We start from the raw sequence: 18,267 nt of genomic DNA, 5'->3' as shown, positions 1-18,267 counted from the left end.
ATATATCCAGATTTGCTGTAATCTATACCATCATTTCACTGATAACCTGAATCCACTTTATTTTCCCCATTTTCTCTGAGTCCCAGTGTTCATATTTTTATAGAACTAGAACCAAATAGACATGAACATATTTGTCAAGGACTTGCTGTCTTAATCACAAATGTCTTTCACTGATGACTACCATGATTACACTTGAAGAGCCAGGGCCTGTGCAAGTGTGTGCATGTGTGTGCGTGTGCACGTGTGCATGTGTGTGTACATGTGTGCGTGTGCGTGCGTGTGTGACTGTGTGTGTGTTTGGTGGGGGAATCATGCGTACATCTTTGTATGTATGCAGGGGCTGAATATTCATGGCCACATTCTGCTTGAGTGAATGCACAAACCTGTCTTTGTTTGAATGAAATGAGAATTCACCTTTTGGACATTTAACCAGTCATAGCCCATTTATTTTTTGCCTCAAAGGAATGCAGGGCACTAGACCCCTGAATCTGGCCCGGAGCAAAATGTTACCTCTTGGTATGAGCTTTATTTAAATAGCAGGGGTATTCTTTACAGGCTTGAGATTTTCAAATCTTGTTCATGCATCAAAGAGTCATCTTGTTTATGAGCTTCTTACCTTCAGCTCCTCTTCTTCCTCATGGCCCCACCGGACCTTACAAACTTCAGCATCTGAGAACATTTCCTGTATTGTCAGGCAGCTGAATTTTTCTTTTGTGCTAACTGTAATCAGCAAGCATGACTGAGACAACAATTACTCTCAAGAGCTTTATTTTGCTCTTGGAATGTCAGGGGATAATCCTATGCAGTTCCTTTATGGGCAAGGCATTTTAATAGATAAGAAATGAAATGGCTGAAAGAAATATTGGCCAATAATAATGAAATGAAGAGAGGCCAGGTCTGGACGCCACAGGGATACGGGACCCGCAGAGTCAGTTTTCCACATGGCTTCAGAAAGTTGCTTTGAAAACGATGTCCAGAGCAGAGCTTTTGAACTTTCATTTGTACACAAATCATCTGGGGTTCTTGTTAAGATACAGACCCCAATTCTGTAAGTCTGGCTGGGACCTGAGAATCTACACATTACTAATAAGCTCTCAGATGGTGCTGATGTGGCAGGTCTGTGAACCACATTTTGAATGGAAACATTTTGAATGGAAAGAGGATAGTAGATTCAAAAAAAAAAAAAATAGAGGAAACAATGGCATCAGCCCCATTTGTGTAGGTTTCCACAGTTGTGAATTACAGATCTGATCAGTATCCTTCCATACAATTCAGTCCACTGAAGAAAGGTAAAAATGAAATTGCTATATTTTGTGAACATAGAGTCTCTCTACCTCCTTTTAGGTATTACCACATAGACATAATTAGATATAATATTTTTCCTGCTTGAACAAAAACAGCATGTTTTAAAGCAGTGAGATCAATGAATACTGAACCACAACTCAACTCTCAGCCATAAGGCCATTGGTTAAATAAATATCTTGTATTACAGCTAATAATTTTGTATAGAAATACATTTCCTTTTAATGTCAGCATTGCTAAATGTCTGTTTATCTAACAGGACATTATTCCAATTGCCCTACACCAAGCTCTTAGAAATGTAGCTTTATTTTATACAGTTTGAATTATGAGAGTTCACTTTCAGACGAAGCACTTAACAGGAAATCTCTCAAACACAGAAATGCTGGTTTAGCCACAAGATCAAAGGAAAAGATTGATTTTGTATGTCCGTGCAGTTTTTGAGAGTGCGTCTACCCATTTGCATTTTCACAGCAATCTTTGTGTTTGAAGGGAGTTCTGATGTGGAAACAGCTTGCAGAGTTAAACCTGGATGGCACCCCTGTGATCAGACATTGCTCTGTTGTAATAAAAGTGTCCTCAGTTCTCTTTCCCTCTGATCCTCCTGCCTGTACTTCTCCTCAAGTTGCTGTTTCTCAGAATCTGCACAGTAAAATGTGCAATCTGGGCTCTTCCGAATCTGTTCAAACTGACTGAAATCAGCCACATATTTTCCATTTTTGGAGAGAGATACCACAGGCACAAACTCAAAACCCCAGTAGATTTCCTCTGGGATATAAGATGTTCGGCTCTGGCAGACAGCGCTGGTGGATTCCACAGTGGCATTGAGGAGGACCACAAGCTCAAACTCCTTCTCCTTTAGGTTTTGGGGTGTGAGGTCTCTCAGGGGGCTTGTCTCATCCAGCACGTGGTAGAATGTCATGGGCAGAATGAGGAAGGGGCTCTCAGAGGAGGAGTCCACATGGAATTTGACAGTGGCTTGGTTGAGGAGAATCCGCTCCCCCTCCTTGGTGACGTGGGTCTGCAGGAGCTTGCCAGAGAGCTGGCACTGAATCAAGAGGCTCTTCCTCATATTGGCTACCTGAATCACCAAGCACAGCTTCCCATTCTGCTTGGTGATGACTGCACAGTGGCTGAACTTGATGGTCTCAGCCCGCTTTTTGGGTCTCGCGATTTTGGCCAGGAAGGTTCCGGTGATGAAGATCTCAATCAAGGTCGTGATGACCAACTGAGCAACCAACAGGAAGATGGCATGAGGACATTCCTCTGTGATGGAACGGACTCCGTAGCCAATGGTTGTCTGGGATTCCAGGGAAAAGAGAAACGCCCCAGTGAGAGAGTCCACTTTCATGATGCAGGGGGTATGATTTGAAATGGGCTCACCGGGTTCTAAGTCCCCGTGAATAAACGCGATGGCGTAGTAGATGACTCCAAAAAGGAACCAGGTCATCACAAAAGTGGCGGCGAACAGGGTGAGTTTGTATCTCCACTTCATGTCTATCACTGTGGTCCACAGGTCTTGCAGGTACAGTAGGTATATACCATCTACTTTGTCAATTCTCACATTGCTGTGCCCACTCTTGGACATGACGCGGGGTCTGTTGGCCTTGAGCCCAGTCCCAGCAGTGTGCTTCACCAGGGGGGTGCTGGACATGCCGATGTGAATGGCATCCATTGCCAGGCTCTGGAAACACTTAGAGAAATGACAAAGATGTTTCATTATCGCCATATGTGGTGGAACTTCCAGAGAATAGAATCATCATGTGAATGTACATGGAAGTACAAAAGAAAGGAGAATTCTGAAGGCAAGATTAACTGATCTATACTCAGGTGGTCGGTAGGGCAGAGTGAGGAGCAGAGGCTTTGCAGAAAAGCAGACCGGGATTAAATGCTGACTCTGTAATTCATCAGCTGTGTGACCTGGAGAAAGCTACTTAACCTCTCTGGACCTCTGCTCTCCAATGTTTAAAACGGCAATACAACCTATTCCTCAGGGGTTTTGTTACTATTAAATAAGGTAAAGTGTTAAAACAGAGCCTCGTATTTCAAAAAAATAATGTTATGCTATTTTTGATGATAACAAACTCTTATGCATATATCTCATAGAGTAATATGTTTACTTATATTCAGCTACCATGTATTCCCAATTATAGAAAATGTAAAATTACTTGACTGAGTGTAAGTCCAGTACTGCTATAACTAAAATCTACCATCCATGAAACAGTTCTTGATATGGAGAATGTTAGTATACATTTTTAAAACTCAGTAGTAATGCATTTTTTAAAACCTATTTTTTGCATGATATTCTTTGTAATAGCAATTCGTTTTCCCCCTAATCTAATGAATAATTAAGAATCTACAACCTCTCCTAGTTTTGTTATGACTTTGGAGAAAACTCAGTTTGAAACAACTCAAAACATTCTTATAGCAAATAATTAGGCTTTATTAATGGCTTGATCAATATGCTGGTTATTCTTGGAAAAGTGCTACCAATGTCATTTTAGACATGATATTTAGGTATGGCACCAAAATTCTACCTTACTCCTTAGAATTAAGCAGAACCAGCAGGAGAAATCTATTTTAAAGAGCAAATGAAAAAGTCAATAAGTGTAGACATCTAATATTATAGTAGGAAAGACCTACCTATAAGAAGTGCTGGGCTTCCATGCTCAGCCCCAGGGAATGCTCTGCTCCATGTTAACAGCCGGGAACAAGCTGTCTGTGAGGCCCCTAGCATCTTCTAGTACCTGCCTGGTGACTGACATAAATTTCCCCCACATTCCTTGAAAAAAATAATGTGGGTGATTACAGAGTAACTTTACCTGAGTGGCATGTTTTTCTTCACATCGTTGGTATTTTAAGAATTAAAAAAACTTCCCTTTTATTAAGGAACTGATAGACAGATTCATGCATTGCTCTTTCTGTTAGAGCAGTATTATCTCAATAGAAGTTTTGAAAGTAATCCTCTGGGCAAATCCCTTCAAGGAAATGGAAACTGTATCCATTAGCAGCAAACACCTGTTCAGGATGCAATGGGTCCGCTGGGCATTTTAATTTTCCTGTTACATTATTAAGAGTGTGTTATTTACTAAATGCCCCCTTGAAATTGATTTTTCTTTAGAAAGTCGTGTTTTCATTTTTGTTGCAAAGAAGGGCCACAAATTATTCAAAATTTGTTTACCTTGAAGCAAATTCCGCTGTTCTTGGGATCAAGTTAGAAGAAAAGTACAGGACATAATTGATGAACTAGGGCCTTACTATACCCTCAGTAACACTTCTCAGTGTAACGAAGAGGAAAGTGACCCCAATAAAGGTCTGGAAATGAAACGCCATGCTGGCATGCCCAAATGCACAGACAAACTTGTAACATGAGCACCAGCAGAGACAAATGCAGCCTGTCTGCAAGTGACTGCATGCATTTTTTTTAAGCTGCTGAGGAAACTGCATGCCATTCAATCCACTGAAATAAAAACAGAAGCTTAAGTTTTCCAGTGTGAGTGATACACAAGTGTCCTGCGGGCACTCAGCCCTCTGCCAGATTCTGAAAAGCTTGGCCCTGTTTTTATGAAGGCAGCACCATGAAGCTTCTGTTTTAAACTCTCTTTCAAAGGGGCAGCAAGCCAGGCTTGGGATGAACTGGATCTGTTTCTTCTTTCTGCTGAGAGCGCTTTTGCTGCAGTCCTGTGTATCTAGTGCTGGAGTTAATGGCATCTATCATACCTCCTATCAAGGCTTGATGGACAGAAATCACAGGACAAGACCTAGAGCATCTGGGTGTGTTGGGGGCAGCATTTCTCAGTGGGAAAGAGAGCAGCTGGCAGTCAGCAGTCAAAGGGTGCCATGGCCCTCTCTGTCCTCCTCCCTCCCTCAAGTGTGTGAGGCCCTTAGAACCGTCTACTACCTGGTCACTCACTCCGCAGGTCAGGTGTCTTCTTCAAGGCAGGTAGAACGTCCTCGCTCCCCTTCACCCACCTGGCTACCATGGGATTCTGCTACTGCCTGAAAGAAAGAGGGACACATGGATTCACAGATGGTTACCAAGTGCACCCCAGTAAAACTGACCCCCGATGATTTTCTAAGAGTTACGCCATGGCATTTACCTTCCAATCCCTGGAAATCTGGCACAGTGCACAGAATAGGGTAAAGGTTCAAGGAACGATTTAAGAAGGAAGCTGAGCCCCAACCACAGCCCTCACCACACAGTTCCCAGCCCCTGGAAGGAGCTCCGTAGCAAAACACCCTGGAAAGAGAGGGTTAACCCACCCTCATTGAAGCCCGCTATGAACTGACCAGCACACGGGGAGGCAGGAAGGGGAAGTGCAGGGGAAGTAAACAGTGAGCACTGGAAGGGAAGAGTCTAGAATATTTTTACCGCCTGTGGAAATGCATTGCTACTGTTGAGTCATAGGACATTAGAGTGGAAAAGATTGTCAGAACCATCCCACTTGACACAGCTGGGTCCTGGCAGAAAGAACGAGGTCCAAAGTCTTTGGAAGCTAGCCCAGGGTTCCTGTCAGTCCACCACAAAATCCCCTGAAACATCCACAGTTTCATGTAATCTCCTTTAAATTCAAGAGGTTCTTTTGCATCTACTTTTTGAAAATAATTCTTCCTAAGCTATCTGCCTATCTATTAATCTATCTTCTATCAATCTATTATCTATCAATTATCTCTCTATCTAATCTATCATCTATTATCTATCACCTATCAATCTATTACCTGTCAATTATCTATCTATTTATTACCGGTCTAAATATCTACCTACATATTACCTATCATCTATCAATTATTGATCTATTACCTATCAATTAGCTATCATCTGTATCTATCAATCATCCATCTGTCTACACCCATATATTTTTATGTCTGTCACACACACATAGGCACACTTCCTACGTTTCTTCTGATCTGCCAATTATTTACAGTTATTATTCTCTTATACTTAAAGTATTCCCAATTAACCTACACATTGTCGTACAGGCTGGATCCTGCCAGTGTGGCCACAGCATGTTTGGCAAATGACCTCTTTGTCATTGCTCTATTAAGACCCAGAATCTTCTTTGTGCCCATCAATCTTACCATAGGCTTTATGAATTGCACTTCATCATAGGCTCTTAATTTATAGAATTTTATTCCTCAGCAGACTTCTTTCATGAAGTTTAAATCATTGTTGATACATACTCTTATTTCATATAATTTTATGTTACTGCTTTAGGTTATATTCCCTTAGTGATTGTTCAATAGACCTGGCTTAACGTCTAATATGGTAAGCAACAATAACAGTTTCCCAAAAGATAAAAACACAAAGAATGAGAGAAGAATATTTTCTTCTAATTTCCCCTATCTTAACCTTTTTCCCATTAAAAAAAAAAGTGCAGCTTGCCACCAGCGCTCATTTAATTTTACATAAACATGCTTTTCGAGGCTGAAGCAAATCTGATTGATTTTCAATTTGAAAATAAAACATAAAAATCGTTCTTGGAGTTATTTCTAAACAGAACTAACATCAGAATTATCTGAATCATCAGAATTGTCTATTTCGGAAAAATTGGATTCATCAAATGAATCTTTGGCCAGCAACTGTTGGAGACCGACATTAACATCATGTGTAGGAATGCTGTGTTTTCCAGGATTTGACATTTTCAGCGATCAAGAATTACTATATTTTGTAAATAAAAATACCACTACTAAAAGCAGAATGCTATAAATAGAATGTTGTCTTTTGTTTACAAAGTTGATATACTAGAGTGACATGAAAATAATAATAAAAGTGATACACTGTGTGGCAAGATCATCTCCAGGTAAACGTTGCAGCCTCAAGTGCTGCCAGTAAGTATTCTCAGGGCAAATGAGAAAAGGGTTAATCCTCCCAGCTAAGCAATATTTCATATAAACCATTAGCAGTTTTCTTTAATTTCTGAAAATAATGTTTATTTCTGCAGTTTTTGTTATATCATTTCAGTTTGTGGGTTGGGGTTGCAATTCTTAGAATGGCGATATCTACCTAAGTGAAGTTCTTACAACTATTGAATGGATAGGTCGGTATTACTTTCTCCTACTTCAAACCAGTAAAAGACTCACGGTCTGAGGTCACTGAGTGCTTATGCTGTGAGCGTTTGTTTTCTGAAGTTAAAGGAAAGAAAATAAACACACTCCGAAACAGAATGAAACAGAAGGCACATTGAAAAAGGTACTTAGCTATATGGAAAACTACACTTCCAGTGTTGGGGACACAGCAAGGATAATGGGAAATGGAAGGGTGGTACCCATTGCCATCTTGAGGGAGGAAAAATATTCCATCAAAGACAGAGGCTCTTATAAAGATAAACAATCCAAAAACCCACCACAGCAAGCGGGAACACACTGTTTCGTCAGAGAAATCAACCTGGAAATGACCAGAAAGCTACCTGACCAGTTGGAAGAAATATATAAGCAAATAATAGGCAAGAATGGAGCTAGAGTGGCCCACGGTGGGAAAGATGCAGATAAATAGTAACTATAGCAATAATAAGATAATGTGATAAATATTCAGAGAAGTAATGATAGCAATAAAGGTTCAAATCAATAATGACAATCATCATCATCATAAATAGATAACACGTAAACCACCACATGCCTGCCAGCATTCTAAGTGCTTTCCACATGGAAACTTATTTAACTCTCACACCAACCCTGAGAGGTAGGCACCATCATTATCCCCATGATGAGGAAACTGAGGCACAGAGAGGGTAAGTGACTCACCCAAGTTCCCAACAGCAGACACAGGGCAGTGGTACATTCCACAGCAAGGCTCTTGTGCCCATGCCTGCAACCACCCTGACAGAGGGGCTCAAGCTTAGCCGCATCAGAATCACCTGAAAGGCTCGGAGTTGCTGATTCAGTGGGTTTGGGGTGAAGCCTGAGAATCTGCACATCTAACAAGTCCTTGGGTGATGCTGTCTCTGGTGCTCCAGGAACACACACTGGGAACCACACGTGATATACGGTTTCCCCTTGACAAAGAGCCTTATGGCTCAACTTTCCCTTAGCATCCTAAAATAACATCATTTCACAGAGGCACTGAGAACAGCTGTGTATCCACTCCAGGAATGTACAACCTCTGCCATCCTCCCATAGTTCAATGCCAATTACCCAGGGACTCAAGGTCATGAATGTTTTAAAGTAGGAATATATGGAGAATCTGATCAAAACTGTAACATATTACTAACATGTATTATTATAAATGTTAATATAAATAGTATATGTTGTAGAATATATAAGCATGTATTATAATATTTATAGCTATAGGAAATATATATAATATAAATAATTCTAGTAAAAACATTAGCTAAAATTAAGTTCAGATAAATCTTTAACTCCCACAATAGATTTTCAGCTCTCATTTTTGCTAGTCAGTCCGTCTGTACATGCTATCACTTTTCTCTAAGTCTCAAAACTGAGCTCCTCCAGATTGGAGAAAGGGGAACCCTTCTATGCTGCTGGTGGGAAATTAGTGCAGTCACTATGGAGAATACTACGGAGGCTCCTCAACAAACTAAAGTGAGAATTTCCATAAGCTCCAGCAATTCCACTACTAGGTTTAGATCCAGAGGCAATGAAATCAGTATCTTGAAGACACACCTGCCCTCCCATGTTCATTGTAGCACTATTCACAACAGCCAAGATGTGGAATCCACCCAGTGTCTAACAATGGATGAATGGATAAAGAATATATGGTATATACACAATGGAATATTATTTAGCCATAAGAAAGAATGAAATGCTGCCACGTGGATGGAATAGCAGGCCATTATGTTAAGTGAAATAAGTCAGGCACAGAAAGACTCATATCGCATGTTCTCACGCATATGTGGGAGCTACAAAGTAGATCTCGGCTGAGCATGGTAGCTCACGCCTGTAATCCCAGCACTTTGGGAGGCCGAGGTGGGCAGATCACGAGGTCAGGAGTTCGAGACCAGTTCGACCAACATGGTCTCTACTAAAAATACAAAAATTAGCCGGGCGTAGTGGCGGGCGCCTGTAATCCCAGCTATTCAGGAGGCTGAGGCAGGAGAATCACTTGAATCCAGGAGGCAGAGGTTGCAGTGAGCCGAGATCGCGCCACTGCACTCCAGCCTGGGCGACAGAGTGAGACTCCCAGACTCCGTCTCGGGGAAAAAAAAAAAAAAAGGTGGATCTCATGAAAATAGAGAGTTTAATAGTTACCAGAGACTTTGAAGGGGGATAAAAGGGAAAAAAAGAATTGAAATGTGTTTATTATCACTGAACTGTACACTTGAAATGCTAAAGATGGTAAATTATATATGTATATTGTACCTCAATAAAAGGATTTTTTTCAAAAGTATGCATAAAAGGGAGATGGTCCCGCTGTCACATGGATGCTTTGATAGGGAAAATAAATTCAGTTTAAGAATGATGGTTTTTTTTATTCCAAGTAAGTACAACATTGATGTCTTTAAAACTTAGAACTCTGTTAGGCCAGATTTTGAAGGTTTTCAATTTGCTCATCTCGAGAAAACTTCATTCTGCGTTTCACAGTGAACTAACAAAGCAAAGGCCCCATAGAAAAAACATTTCTCACTTACAGAAAAATGGGGAGACAGTGGCTCCCCAAAACCGGGGTTCCTCAACTAGGCCTTCAGCGACCTCATTCCACGTCTTTTAACCAGGGTGATGAGGCATAAAGAGTGAAATCTAAATCAAATCGTAACTTTGAATTTCCAGACTAAAATTAACATGTGGTGGATCTCACTTTTAAGCTCTGAAAAAACATAGCTTCCTGTTTGTAAGAAAAGTTGCTTTAAAAGCTTTTTTGCTTTTTTACATGTCGAATATTTCTGACAAATTAATTTTTCAATGATCTCTTTGTTCAGAAATCAAAAATGCCTGGATTAAATTTGACTTTAAGTATCACAGTTTTAAATATTAAGTAGAAAAAAAATGCTTGACAAGAATCTACTTGGGGTTCACTGAGCTCAGGAGGCTTAAAACAATTGAGAATAAAGGCTTAGCTCTCCTCCTTGGGCTCCCTAGACTGTGGTCACAGGAGGACATGCACCACGACCTTTGGCCTTGGCCTTGGGCCGTTTTCCTCCTTACCCTACAGAGCAGTGAAGGATCCGCTTTAAAGGCTGGTCTGACTGTTCAAAGTTCAGCTTTTAACTCATCCATACCAGCCAAGGGCACAGATAGCTTTGCCAAGTGGCCTCAGAAACAGACGTGTTCATTGAAAACAAGCAAGGTGGACAAAGTGGATTCTCAGCAGATTCCAGAGGGCAATCCTTTGGTTTGTATCTCCTGGGGAAATTCTACTTTCCTTCTGCAAAAGCACTTTTTCCTTAGACTACTGAGGACTGAAGGATGGCCCAGAAAGAATGACAGCTCCTTGGAGGCTGCAGAATCACTCATTCTCCTCCAGGGGAATTATCAGGATTTCAGGCGAAGAACCAGTTGAGATTACAGCACACTTGGAAGCTAGTTTCCTCTCAGTGACCTGTGTTTGGAAGATGTGTTTGAACTTGGAAACTATTGGTAGAGCCGTGACAGTTTGGGAGGTTGTGGTTGATGTACGTTGCTCCCAACTATTCGCTGTGCCTCTCGGCTGGGTCCATCCACAAAGGATCCTTCCCTGGGACTTTCCTTGCCAGGGCGTACCTGGGGTGGGGTGTGTGTTTCCTACTCCCTTGTGTCAGGTGTGGCCCTGCCACCTGCTTTGGCCAATGGAGTGTGAACAGCAGTGACCCACACCATGCCTGAAGAGAGGTGTCGGGCTCATCACACGGCTTGCCTTGCATGTGGGTGGGTCATGGATTGGGCTGTTCCTTCCTTCTGGTAAGTGGGAAGAAGGAAACTTGGAACTGAGCCATAATTCAACTACAGCTGACTTGAAACACAGGTGAGAAAAAATTCTTGTCGCTGTAAGCCACACAGTTCTTAGAGTTGTTAACAAGGCAAAACCTAGTGAAACCTGACCACAGAGACACTGTCACGATTAATACATATTTTTTTATCTTAGGATTATATGCCTGACCTAAAAGGTACTGCATTTAAAGGAAAGATGTAAAGTTCGGAAATATTCTTTTTTTTTTTTTTTTTTGAGACAGCATCTCACTCTGTCACCCAGACTGGAGTGCAGTGACACAATCTTGGCTCACTGCAATCTCTGCCTCCTGGGTTCAAGCGACTCTCCTGCCTCAGCCTTCCAAGTAGCTGGGATTTGAGGCACCCGCCATTACGCCTGGCTAATTTTTGTATTTTTAGTAGAGATGGGGTTTCACCATGTCGGCCAGCTTGGTCTGGAACTCCTGACCTCAGGTGATCCGCTCATCTCAGCCTCCCAAAGTGCTGGGATTACAGTTGAGAGCCACTACACCCAACTGAGTTCTGCAACAGTCTTAATGTAAACTCTGAATGTTGTTCTATGACTAAACACTGAATACAAAAAGAACCCAAATTCAACAAGATTGTAATGGAAAGAATGGCTTGCCTTATCCCTAAGAACAACATAGAAAAGGTGACTAATTCTCTTTTGATTACTTCTGAGTCAATATTTACATTTATCATGACAAGATAACTTTTTAGGGAAAGTTGTAAGGGTATCATATCCTATCATTCTAATATTTTGTGGAGCAAGAAGCCCCAGTTTAAGGACCTAGTAGCCTCAGGATCTGTAATCACATAGACACACTGGGCCGCCCAGGTACCACTGTCATTAGGTCATTGATAGCTTTCATTTGGGAAGGGACAACTTAAAAGGGTCCAGGCACTTTTCAAAGCAGTTATAGATATTATCTTATTGAATCCCTCTCTTTACCTTGGGAAGAAATTATTTTCTCTATTTTCTAGGTGAGGAAACTAAGCTTAGAGAAATTAAATAATTTACACACATTCACAAAGTTAATAAATGGAGCACCTGGTGAGCAAACCAGCTCTGTCTGCTCCCACAGCTGCACTCCTATCTAACCACCATCGTCGGCATTAGCTTGCAAAGGAGTCTCGTGGTGCAGTGTGACAAAGCTAACTTCCTGCTCACTACGCGTCAGCATCCATTACAGATTAAGCAGCTATAATTAATTGACTCATTGCTCACGCTGTGCCAGGCCTGATATTAAGCATTATATATTAATTTAATTCTCACATAGACTCTGAGTTAGGTACTACTATTATTCCCATATTCCAGACAAAGGAAATGTGATATAGCACAAGGTATGTTGGGATCCATAGTCCATGTTTCTGATCTCAGTGCTGGGTCTCTAACTTCAGTGCGCTTTAGAATCACCTGAAGGGGTTGATAAAAATGGAAATGACTGGGCCCCACCTCAGAATTTCCAATTCAGCAGGTTTGGGGTGCAGCCAGAGGGTCTGTAGTTCTGATAATTTCCCAGATATCCCTGATGCTGTTAGACCTTAGACTACACTTGGAAAACCACGATCTATACTCTTCACTACTTAAAAGTTATCTGGAATATGGAGAAAATGAATAAGCCAAGAAATTAGATTGTCTAAAATTTAGTCTCATTACTTTCAAACAAAGGAATGGAGAAAGTCACTGGGGTTAAAATATAAGTACTGCAGTGGCCAGATGGAGTTTTTAGTTAGAAAATGTTTCCTTGGGGTTAGAAGTTTGGGTGTAATGTCTTGGCAAAAAGTTGAGAATTGCTGGAAAAAAGCAAACAGTCAGTAGAAAATTGCTCTCAGGTTTCTTCCTTGGATAATGGGTATCATTAAGGGAGGCTTTTAGCATTGGCCTAGCTGGGAACATTGGAGGACTGTGGAGAGAACCTAGATTCTAGGCTGGGAAAGTTAAGTCTGGAGGACATTAGGGGTTCTCTTGCTGAAGTGTGTGATTCAGGTGTTCCACACACATAAAGGGATTTGTGGTTAAATACTTTTGGAAGGATTTGCCTACTGGAGCTGAAGCTGGGCCCCCAAACACCCCATTGTCTTCACTCTTTGGAAAGTCACATTGCACATTTGTTTATTACAGTTTCTGAGACGTCCTACAGTTATAAAACCTGCTTAACTGTAGCTGTGTGTGTGTGTGTGTGTGTGTGTGTGTGTGTGTGTGTGTGTGTTTAGCCTTTTTATGACATTTGAGAACACTTTGAGGAGTGCTGATCTGGTCTAAACTCTACACTTTATATCTGGGGAGATAAAAGGATCAAAAAGTTTGAGTAACTTGTTCAAGGTTACCGAGCCAGTAACAAGGTTAGAGCTGGAAACAAGCTTTTGTGAATCTTAGTACATTTTATGGGTAGGTTTCTCTCTTCGTGGTCACACTATATGTTGAGATGAGTTATCCATCTCACTGGCTACTGGAAACAGGGTGGTATAGAATAGTGTGACCCCTCTCCCCTCATCCAACCGCAGCATCCCCATCATCAGAAATGCAGCCTCTCAGGCTCCACATCTGAGCTACTGAACCAGAATTTCTGGGGGTACAGTTCCCAAGAATCTGTCTTCAAAAGAACTCAATTTCCCCAAGCAATTCGGTAGCTGGAGTTTGCTAGTGATGCCTTGGTAAATTGTAGAGGTGCCCCTCTCACCCTACTATGCATTAGAAAAGCAAAAAGTGTTCCTTTACAGACCAATCCACATTTGCATTGCATGTGAGCATGTAATAATGCAATTTGCCTCTGCGGTCAGATATGTAGCTTTTTTCCTATGTTTCTGTCCCATTATTATTGTTTGAAATTCCATAAGTACTAAAAAAAAATTCTTTTCCATCTCTAAATGTGGTTTGCATCGTTGTTCCCTTTACTCCTTGATGCGAATTCTTTAAAAACTTTTTTTTAATCTCATAGAACATCAACACTTCTGTACTCGACAAAGACAAGTTTAAACAGATTCCGGGCCCAACAGGGGACTCATTTGCCATTTTCCATGGCAAAGAATCTGAGCGCTGGAATAAGCCAGAGGTATCATTTACTGAATATTTTCATAAAGACAGTTTAATTTCAGGCCCTTTATTTGTGAGAGAGCTGGCTAACCCAAATAAAACATTACACATCTGTCTGTTGTTACGAGTGACCAACCTCCACTGAACATTATTACTTAATAACAACTAGCTTCCCTACAGAGTGAGAGTGCCGCAGCGGAGGGCAAATGGAAATTTCCTGTGGTTTACCACCCTTGGCCTCTCCCTGCTCCAACATGCGAAGAACTCGGGTAATAAGCATATTCTCCCTCTAATCACAGCGTGGCTTGGACATGCATTGTTGTGAGATGACTGGCAAAACAGGAACACTGATGTCTGGAAGTAAGTGTGGAGGGCATGAGGAGGCAAATTGTACTGTGTCAGCCTCCGTAATGCACTGCTCAATTTTCTTTTTTTCTTTTTTGAGATGGAGTCTGTCTTGTCGCCCAGGCTGGAGTGGAGTGGCACGATCTCGGCTCCCTGCAACCTCCACCTCCCAGATTCAAGCGATTCTCCTTCCTTAGCCTCCCAAGTAGCTGGGATTACAGGTGTGCACCACCACAGCCAGCTAATTTTTGTATTTTTAGTAGAGATGGGGTTTCACCATGTTGGCCAGGCTGGTCTTGGACTCCTGACCTCAAGTGATCCACCTGCCTCGAACTCCCAAAGTGCTGGGATTACAGGTGTGAGCCACTGCTCCTGGACCCAATTTTCTCTTTAGGAAAGAGATTTCTTCAACAGGCTCATGGAATCTCACTCACTATTTTTGTCTGGATTAGTCCAAACCTAAAGCAGAGGAGAAGATGGCTCAAAACAGTACCATTTGGTTAAGGAGAAGGAAATCCACAGCGTTTGGGTTTGTCTGACTGTGGTATAAGTCAGAGTGGAAGGCTTCTCTTTTTGCAGATAATACTGGTAGAGAAGCAAGTATTTGACTCTTTTTTTTTTTTTTTTTTTTTGAGACACTCTTGCTCTGTTGCCCAGGCTGGAGAGTGCAATGGTGTGATCTCAGCTTACTGCAACCTCCACCTCCTGGGTTCAAATGATTCTCGTGCCTCAACCTCCCAAGGAGCTGGGATTACAGGTATGCACCACCATACCCGGCTAATTTATGTATTTTTAATAGCGATGGGGTTTAACCATGTTGGCCAGGCTGGTCTCGAACTCCTGACCTCAAGTGATCTGCCTGCCTCGGCCTCCCAAAGTGATGAGATTACAGGCATGAGCCACCGTGCCCGGCTTAGTGTGTTTTATTTAATGAAACTTCAAAGTGGACATGGTTGGAGCATTCACAGGAGATGACACGTGGGAAGTAAGGAGTGATGCTGGTTTTCTTAACTCCTGTTTCTGTGAGACATGAGAAGATGCTTGAGACTGGATCAGGCCTTTTTACGCCGCATCATTATATAATTTGCAATACTTCCAAACTGATTTTCCCTTAAGTAAATCTCTCTCTCTCACTAAGATGTTGAGTCTGCCAATTTTTACCACTCACATTTATCTTTCTTTGCCTCACATTTATCATATTTTGCACTATGATGAAGGCATGGAAACATAGAAAGCACGTTATAAATATGGGTAACAATTTCAGGCTAGCTTGTTTTCTGGCCTCATGCTGACTACTACATTTTCTTTTATTTGAAATAAATGTGGAGTTGTCAGTCTCTATAAATTGATGACTAATGGGCTCTGATGTAATTCACCTGCATGCAAAGGTAAAATTCTTATCTTCATTGGCATTCATATTAGTTATTAGCATGAATCTCATCCCAGGCAATGGAAATTACGACTTGTGCTTGATTTAAAACCAAATTATGGCTGGGCGCAGTGGCTCATGCCTGTAATCCCAGCACTTTGGGAGGCTGAGGCAGGCGGATCACAAAGTCAGGAGATCGAGACCATCCTGTCTAACATGGTGAAATCCCATCTCTACTAAAAAATACAAAAAATTAGCCAGGTGTGGTGGCGGGTGCCTGTAGTCCCAGCTACTCGGGAGGCTGAGGCAGGAGAATGGTGTGAACCTGGGAGGCGGAGCTTGCAGTGAGCGGAGATCGCGCCACTGCACTCCAGCCTGGGCAACAGAGGGAGACTCCATCTCAAAAAAACAAAACAAAACAAAACAAAACAAAACAAAACAAAACAAACCAAGTTATTTAACAATGGAATGAATGTCAAAAAGTTTTGAAATTCTGTCTCACTATCTGTTTACATTTTGACCACATTTCTCTGATATAGAAACTATCTCAGTGGAACACAGTTTATACCAAAATTTGCTTTAAAGACTGGTAGTATTTCTCAGTTGTTTGCTTGTCCCAAAGTTGAAAACAGACTCTGTGATCACTGATTGATAATACAAAATTTCAAACTTAAAAATATCTTCACATTCAATCAAAAATTAAGACATTTGGCAGTTAACTAATTTCCATCACTGTACTGTATAAGAAAACACATTCTAACCATCTGTAGTTAATTAGCCGGAGGACTATTGGCCCAAATTTGGTGTTTTTACAGTTGCCAGATAAAATACAAGATGCCCAGTTAAATTTGAATTTCAGATGGACAGCAAATAATTTAGTATAAGCCTGTCATATGTTATATTTGTTATATGCTTATACTAAAATTATTCATTGTTTATTTGAAATTCAGAGATATATATGTACTATTTATATATATGTATCTATAGATACACATAGTACAGAGTGGCCTTACATTTGTATTTGCTAAATCTGCTAAATCTGGCATCCCTAGGGAAAAGCAAACTTACGCTCAAGTGTCAGTCCTAAGGCCAAGAAACTTAAAGACAGGGTTTAACGTAAAGCCATCCTTCTTAGAAGAAAAAAAGCAACTCAGATTTTCCCAGTACTAAAAACTCTGAAAACAAATCTAACCATTGCAGGATGGGGGTGCAGCCTTTTCATGCATGGCTTAGCAGAGGTGTCAGAAAAGCTAAGAAGTTTGTCTCATTTTTAAGATATTAGCTCAGAGGCTCTTAACGTTTTATGTTATGGTCTTTTTTTGGTGGACTAGTGAGACACATGCCTGCCTTCTCAGAATAAAGTGTTCAAACAGATAAAAGCAAAGTCACAAAGATTACAGAAGACACCAATGGTATTAAAATGCACCTATTACAGTACTGAAAAAACAAAATTATACTTTTCCAAGCATTAAATCAGAGCTAACGTTTTGAAGGTGTGGTGAGCAGCAATGTTATTTCAAGGTCTCTGAAATGACTGGAATGTGATATTGAAATGTCTGTGATTTCCACTATGACCAAGTCACAGTTGCAACTAGTATATCTGTGGTTTGTTGCACACACTCAGTACAAATTTTAGTTAGAGGCCATTTAAAATAAACTGCTGTTCTTTTCTCCTCATGTGAGATCATGGATTCTCCTGAGTTCTACCCATATATTCTCCAGGCTTCATAGCTCTGGGATTAAATTTGACTGTGGATGACGTTTTTAAATGCTGTAGATATTACCAGTAATTCTGGTAATATCACAGAATCAGACCAACCTATAGAATATTCCTTGATTTATTCCCCTCATACACAATCTCTTGACATGTTTAACAGCCATCTCAGATGCTGTGTCTTTTATAAAAATTGGTTGGACACTTAACGAAATCACAGCTCATCATCTTTCCAGTAGGATATTCTTGCAGGCACTAATGTTAGTAATGAACATTACATTGGTGCTCACGTGATTGGAACAGTAAGACTAATGAGTAGACATTCCAACATCTTCTACTCTAGAAGTAATGGTACAGTTTCTTCTGACATAAAAACAGAGGGGGAAATAACAGAAAACAGCTCAGATACATACATAATGCTTGGTCTTCATAGCCTTACTGTAGCACTTCTCGGAAGTAGGAAGGTGGATTTTTGTTGTTGTTGCTGTTGTTGTTGTTTTGTTTTTTTGTTTGAGATGGAGTATCGCTCTGTCGCCTGGGCTGGAGTGCAGTGGCACGATCTCGGCTCACTGCACGTTCCGCCTCCCAGGTTCACTCCATTCTCCTGCCTCAGCCTCCCGAGTAGCTGGGACTACAGGCTCC

General features: G+C 41.1%; 1 protein-coding gene across 6 annotated transcripts in view; it reads right to left on the bottom strand.

Moving 5' to 3' along the window:
* Window positions 1-415: 415 nt before the first annotated feature.
* The window catches only part of KCNJ15 (potassium inwardly rectifying channel subfamily J member 15), a 48,214-nt gene continuing 30,362 nt past the window's right edge, over window positions 416-18,267 (bottom strand). Inside the window, exons 3-5 of one of the 6 annotated variants that reach the window (XM_004092316.2) lie at window positions 12,617-12,758; window positions 5,201-5,298; window positions 416-2,992 (exon numbers count right to left, since the gene is read on the bottom strand). In XM_004092316.2, coding sequence (XP_004092364.1) covers window positions 1,847-2,974 — 1,128 coding nt within the window. In that variant the 5' untranslated portion in view covers window positions 2,975-2,992; window positions 5,201-5,298; window positions 12,617-12,758 and the 3' untranslated portion in view covers window positions 416-1,846. Of the gene's footprint in view, window positions 2,993-3,942; window positions 4,082-5,190; window positions 5,299-12,616; window positions 12,759-18,267 lie in introns of those variants that run through there. The other 5 variants (XM_012501922.1, XM_003263924.3, XM_003263923.3 and 2 more) reach the window with 5 other exon arrangements.

Source organism: Nomascus leucogenys, chromosome 25 (assembly GCF_006542625.1).
Source record: "Nomascus leucogenys isolate Asia chromosome 25, Asia_NLE_v1, whole genome shotgun sequence".
In the NCBI taxonomy this organism is placed as follows: domain Eukaryota; kingdom Metazoa; phylum Chordata; class Mammalia; order Primates; family Hylobatidae; genus Nomascus; species Nomascus leucogenys.
This window is presented reverse-complemented; position numbering and strand designations above follow the sequence as displayed.